The following is a 6,688-nucleotide window of genomic DNA, read 5'->3' as shown; positions in this document are numbered from 1 at the left end:
GCAGCTATAAAGGTGTGTAATGCTTGAGTTGAGAACTATGAGCTATAAATAAAGGATTGTCATCTGTTTTGAGTCTCCCCTAAATGAGTAGTGCTAAAATAGTGCAAAATAGTACTACAGTAGTGCAAAATAGCGAAAATTAGAGGACCACATTTGCAGTAGTGCTATAGTAGTATCATGTTGGCACTACATGGCACTATAGAAAAAGTGATAGTGAAGAGTAGTTATAACTAGTACCAAGTATACTAATTAGTGCTTAGTTGCACTACTGAAGAAGTGCATCTGAATAGTAGCTCTAATGTAGATGTCATCTCTGCTAACACTTGCTAATATAGATAAGATTATCTGAATAGTGATAATTAGCGTCAATTCGCAAAGGCTGTTTTTCCAGATGCCGGCGATTTCGTTGCCGGGTAGGTGGAGGAAGAAAAGGTGGAAGTCGTGGTTGAGGAACCACTGGGGGGTGGGGACGTCTTCGGGGGCAGCGCGGTAGGTGGAGGCGAGTTGGGGCATGATGTGGATTGGTGGGAGAGAGGAGTGGGTTGGGGTCGTTCCCTAGAGTCGCTGTTGCTTCTTATACTTGGTGAGGAGCTTCAGCGCATTAGTCATCTCCTTCCTGGAAACACACGAGTTTTTGCTGCTAGGCCAGCCCTTCCAAGAGACGAAGTATTGATAGCCTTTCCCACGTTTCCGATGAGCTAAGATGGCCTCGACTTCCCATTCTTCTTCGCCTTCTACGGTCTCTGGAGGCGGTCTGGGGTAGTCTGGACCATGTTCCTTGGTGACTCGATAAGGTTTGAGTAGATTCACATGGAACACCAGTACAAGCTAGATAAATTTTTTGATCCTTATAGTTATGGTAAAATGGGAATTATTTCACCATAAAGTGATAGTGCGCCCTCCAAATATTTGAGATGGTTTGAGGGACATCCCTCCCAGATATTCGAGGCGAACCCCAAATATTTGGGATGCATGGTGGGAGCAAGGGGAGGAGGGTACTTCCTCCAAATATTTGCCAAATATTTGTGTATATATTTCCCTTGAGCCTTGAGGCACATAAAGCGGCCCACGTCCAAATATTGTTTGAATATTCACAATCAGAAGATATTTGGTAGCTCATAAATATTTGAGACATTGCTTCTACTTGCCACCAATATCTGCGCCTCTTCGGATATTTGGATAGATGTCTCATACCAAAGCAGCAAAATATATTTGTACGTATGTATGCTTGGGCTTCCTTACATCGATGTCCTGCCAGAAGGGCTGCCCAGCGCGGGACACGACACAGGAGCCGGAGAAGCTCGAAAGGGACTGGGACAGGACAGCGACTACAGGCTGGATCTAGCCGAGCAGAGGTCCGCAAGTTTGACCGAGCCAGACGACCCCGCAGATGCACCGCCGATGGACACCTACTGGAGCGAAGCGGGTACATGTGAGTCGACACGCCGGATAAGCTGCATGCTCCGGTGTGGCTCCTGGTCGACCATCTGCGTGTCTACCAACCTCTTCCAAATGTATGGCAGGTATTTTGTACAAAAAATCAAGGATACACAGGTATCCTAGAAAAGTAGAAATTCAGCACAGGTTACGCACTATTCACTTAAAAAATGCACGGGTTGTACCATTTAATGAAAGATGTAGGTCATTTGGCTGTAAATTACACAGGTTGTCCCTATGACACAGGTTTAGAAAGTAAGATACACACAGGCTGAAATTGCAGCTCAAGCTACCCTGCAACAATTGCACAGGTTTTGTGGTCTACACAGATTCATCTGCAGCTTGTTGACTGTTGCAACACAGGCTGATAAGTACCTTAGTTCAAACTGATAACCCCCTCTTTATATAAGTCCTCAATTCCAACTGATAACACCACTATTAGTAAAGGATTGGAATTATCATTTTGAACAAGTTCCACACCACCAAGTATATGTGATGACCAGCTAAAAATGCAACATGCGGAAATTGCACCACACACAACTGTTGGACTATCCATCACACTTTCCCAGCCCATTATAGCTGCTAAGCACCATTACCTCAGGTGACTAAGCCAGGTACTTGTTAGGACTGTGCCGCCGGAGTTCCGGGGTTAGGGGTCGGAGCTGGGCGGACACGGGGGGAGGACTTCGGCGAAGCTATTAGCAACACCCTGAGGATTCCGACGGTGTCCTCGATTTCGGAATCAAAGGTCAGGTGGAGATCGGACGGAGATCGGACAGAGGTCGGCAGAGAACGAACAGAGGCAGGGAGAGTAGATTGAAGTAAGATAACTGATAGAGTATAAGCGGAGCGTAAGGTAACGAGATATCCGAACTGAGGAACGCTGCACTGAGTCCAAGGGTTTATATACTAAGAAACCGGTGTCTCCTAAGTCCGAATCGGAGGTGGAGGTCCGATCGGAGGTGGCAGAATACCGACACTAAGTGGAGAAGTGATGTAAGTGGCGCCAGGCACTGATATGGGAAAACGGACATTCCAGCGGAGATAGGGTAGACGCTCAGAAAGCCATATGGGCCCCAGCAGGGAACGGAAAGGAAACGGAAAGGAAATCGGAACCAGTACGTAAGTATCTATTCGTAAGCAAGCCCGGAGGTCTGGCGGAGTTAGCGCGGTGTCCAACGGAGTTTCGGAGGGACTTGGGCATGGGACATAACAGTACTTCATTACTTCTCTGTGTTGGTGCATCAGCTGTGATGCCTACTGTTACAGTATATATATAGCTATCCTCGAAACGGTGCTAACTGATAACCTTCAAAGTGATAGTTGCATGAATACAATACTAAAACTACGTAAATGCCTGCATGTAATGCATAGTGGCTACAGTGGGCTTAGTTGAGTCAGGCTTGCATTGCCGTTGTGCAGAAGCACATTGCACAGCTCGGTGACAGCAGGGTGGAATGGCACAGGCAATAGGCTAATTCATGTTCACTTTCAACATTTTGTTCTAAGCGCTGCATATAAAAGGCACATACCTGATGATTACGTCTGCTGCTACAACCAATTCAGTGGTTGCGACACAAAGGAGCGATGGCTGTGGAGGATTAGAAGCGGTTGGTTGGACCTAATAGAGTCATGATGGAGAGCATATCTAAGCCTTGTTTCCGCTCACCTACTTGATGGTAGCACATATTATTGACAGTGAAAACCAGAAATCAGTGAGGTTGGAAATTCTGCACTGTATTTGAATAATTGATTAATTTCAATGCTGAATAAACATAACCTGTCTTTAACAACTAGGTGATCTGTGTGCAGATACAACCTACGTTTTTTGTGTCACCCTTGTAACCTGTGTACTCAAGTGCTCAAAGTGCAGCCTGTGTAGTCTTATAATGAACCTGCGCAAATTGTTTTTGTACCTACGTCTTTATGATCTAACCTGTGTGGTGTCCAACCTGGGCAATTAGAACCTGCGTCATGTTTAACCTGCACTGATTTAGTAGTTTTGGGGACTTGATTTTTTGGACAAAATACCATCCACATAGTAGTCTTATCATAGTCTATTAGAGTCCTTTCGCAGGCGATTTGAAACCGGTGGGGTAGTTCAATTTGTCAGCGCTCCCAGTTCAGAATCAGCTGAGGTGGGTCCCTCGCACATCCTTTCGACTGCCAATGATCATTGTGCAACAGCGCGCTTGACAAGGTATCCACGGGACCACCACTTCAGAGATTTGGCAGATCCAACCCGGTTCTGAATCGGTTGCAAAAGAACTCTATTCTATGTCCGTCACAATCACGCTCGACGGTGAGCAGATGTGGGGCGTCTCGTACTCGCAGTGCGTGTGCCCGCGCATGTACGTCTGCGTGCCATATAATGCCAATTAGAAGGGAGAGCGCACCGCGTCGAGCCTCCATAGAACCTCCATCGTGTCGAGAATCGAGATCAAGGACAATTAATCCGCCGAACTCGTGTGTCATGATCAGGATACCTTGCGCTTTGTCCACCTATAGCAGGTGCACGTCATATGGATGGCAGCCATGGCAGTTTCTGCGCGCGTCCCACACCCCAATCCAGCTCCGCTGCAACTCGAAGTGCATCCAGCCTGTGTGCGTGTACGTCCGCCGTTAGCGTCTCACAACCCAACCACATAGATAAAACAAGCAACACGCGGCTTCGAACCTGTTATGGCTTACTGTAGCAGTACCAATTCGGCGCATCCTGGAGAAACTCCAGCCTCTGGTGCGCGGTCCTCGCATCCGAGAGACGGTGTGGATCAAATCGACAGTGTTGCAGCAGCGCGGCGTGGTGGTAGATTGTCAACTCGTGCTCGCGGAAGAACATGTCCCAACTGTGCAATGCAAGCCGGAGGCTGCGCAGCGTCTGCACAGGGAGGAATGTGAAGATGCGGAGCAAGAGCTCTACAGGGAGAGAATCGAGCGAGGGTATGCTCAAGGGCCGCTCTGTTCAGGGGATGTCAGTACATGTGCTTGGTCGCAGAGAGTAAAGTATCAGAGACGCATTGCGAGGCACGGGCTAGCACCACGTATTCACGTAACACGACACCCGCCTACTCCACACATGAATACACGCCTCCCGAACGGTGTCGTGAAGATCATAGTAAAGAGGTGTGACCAACATGACGATTGTCCGCCAGGACTAATACCACTGTAAGCCCCTCTGTACCAGCATGATCCGGTCACAAGGGTAACTGCTCTGCGCGTACGACGCCCTTACGCGTAGGTGTCTGCCATGCATGTACCCGACACCTCAGAGAGTCTCTTGTACCTATGCGGGGGTGTCCGTCCGCTCTAGGGGCGGGAGTTCTGCGAACGGCGGCGATACTGCCGGGCGTACTCCGAAACGCAGTAAGAGGCGAGTCCCAGGTACGCAATCGTACCCCTCGAGCGGTACGTCTGCAACTCGTACCCTAGTCTTCATTAAAGCCGCCTTCAAGTTGGACCCCCATTCCAAAGCTTATCGGGCTCGTGAACGGTTCAGCTGCTAACCAACTTGAGGATGCTTGTTTAGAGGGCCTGTCTTGCGCTATAAGCATGATCTCGTTCTTCCCCTCATGGTGGCATGTTATTCGAGTGAGCGCGTTGACGCGGCCGCTTGGATGACAACTCTCTATGGCGCCTTCAGAGGCACAACTTGTTCCACATGATCATGTCGACAAATATTATTGACGTTGCTGTTGACCTCCACCATCGCACGCTGCTCCTAGGCTGTCTTGATATCCTCTTGAACGCTTTGACATATATAGGCAAGGCTAGCGTTCTGCTGTTTTATACGGTGTTCTTGTGCTTGATAGGCCATATATCTAATCACTGAGCCCCTCAAGTGAACAAGCCAACTACGACGTCCTGCATCTTCACATCCCGGATCGCCTCGTGGATGAGCGAGATGTGCTGGCCGATTGTCTGACCTTCCACCCCAGGGCCCTCCTTGAAGTCGTGCGCGTTCTCCGCGCCATGCATGCGAATGCTGAGCGTCGTGCGGATGAACTCGTACACCCCGGGCGACTTGCCCAGGTACGCCGCAGTGGGTGCCAAGCCCCTTCGCACCGCTCAGATACTCCTTCCGCAGGCACACGAGTGAGGCGGTCAGGCGCTCCGCGAGCTGCGCGCGGAAAGAGACGATCCCTCCAAGAGCATGGGGCCCGTCCTGCTGTGCGAAGAAGTCGACGAGGGGCATCGTGGTCGACGCCGCGAAGGCGCGCATGCGGGCGGCGGCGTCCATGGTGCTCGTCGACTCGAGCGAGCGGCGGATCTGGCGGGAGATCACATCAAAGATGGAGTCGAAGTCGGTGTCTGACAGGTGCTGGCCGAAGGAGGCCTAGAGCCGCTCGCGGAGGATGTCGTCGACCTCGAGCTGGAACTCGTGCAGCAGCGCGCAGAGGTCAAGCGCCTGGCAGAGGGCGTAGAGGTAGCTCGACGTGAGGAGAGAGAGGACATCAAGGGAGTTGAGCGTCGCCCGGGCAGAGATGAGCGCAAGAGAGTTGACTGCTTGGTTGTGCATCTCCACCGACTGGGCATGCGTCGAGACGGGGTTGGTGAGGTACCCAAGCACGCCAACGTATGCCGTGGCATGGACGTCGATGCCCTTAGCGAAGTAGTTGTGAGAGGGATCCATCGCAGCGAGGTTCAGCGGCAGGCCACGGTTCATCGCCGGGTTGATGAGCTTAGTGCACTGCGTGTTGAACTTGGACTTATCCGGTCCAGACTACACGAGGCTATGCGTCTCCTAGCACTTAGCTGTAGTCGCTTATGTAGTATGTTACCATATTTGGGACTCTCTGCTCGTGTACTATAGCTATGCTTCCGGACTCTTCTGGTACTGTCTAGGACAATCCGTACTACTCCAGAACGGTCTAGATAGGTCTATGCCTTACTCATCTGTTACTCATCCTATGGTGCGATACGTCGCAATTCTTTCACCATTGTATTATTCATCGCACTATGGTACATGTGACTAACCACTCTTCGATTAGTCATGGACACTTCTCTGTAGTATATAAGGACTTCAGATTGCATCCTCCCTCTTCAGTCTTTCCTTACTGACTGAAGAGTGAGTACTTCGTTACCTTTACCTCTAACTTGTAGTTACTTACTTAAACCTTGTAGTCTTGCTTCGACTCTAGGTACAGTTGGTTACTGCAATATAGTCTTTCCTTACTGACTGAAGATCTTGCTTCGACTCTAGTCGGATCTAATCTTTGTCTTCACAGCTCCGAGTTTATCAGGTTATGAGCCC

At 49.9% G+C, this 6,688-nt stretch overlaps 2 protein-coding genes across 2 annotated transcripts; both read right to left on the bottom strand.

Annotated features, from left to right (window-relative positions):
* Nucleotides 1–5,271: 5,271 nt before the first annotated feature.
* DICSQDRAFT_173631 (uncharacterized protein) lies at nucleotides 5,272–5,674 on the bottom strand (the record flags this gene model as incomplete). The annotated part of the gene is made up of 2 exons (XM_007369450.1): nucleotides 5,272–5,491; nucleotides 5,526–5,674. 2 exons carry the CDS (start codon nucleotides 5,672–5,674, stop codon nucleotides 5,272–5,274), a joined length of 369 nt encoding a protein of 122 aa, XP_007369512.1.
* A 96-nt stretch (nucleotides 5,675–5,770) lies between these two features.
* DICSQDRAFT_68588 (Phenylalanine/histidine ammonia-lyase) lies at nucleotides 5,771–6,127 on the bottom strand (the record flags this gene model as incomplete). The annotated part of the gene is made up of 1 exon (XM_007369449.1): nucleotides 5,771–6,127. A coding segment is annotated over one exon (357 nt), but the record flags the coding sequence as incomplete, so codon positions are not given.
* Nucleotides 6,128–6,688: the final 561 nt, after the last annotated feature.

The sequence above is a fragment of the Dichomitus squalens genome (genome assembly GCF_000275845.1).
Source record: "Dichomitus squalens LYAD-421 SS1 unplaced genomic scaffold DICSQscaffold_49, whole genome shotgun sequence".
In the NCBI taxonomy this organism is placed as follows: domain Eukaryota; kingdom Fungi; phylum Basidiomycota; class Agaricomycetes; order Polyporales; family Polyporaceae; genus Dichomitus; species Dichomitus squalens.
Note: the sequence above shows the minus strand (reverse complement) of the source record. Positions and strands in the feature narration are given on the sequence as shown.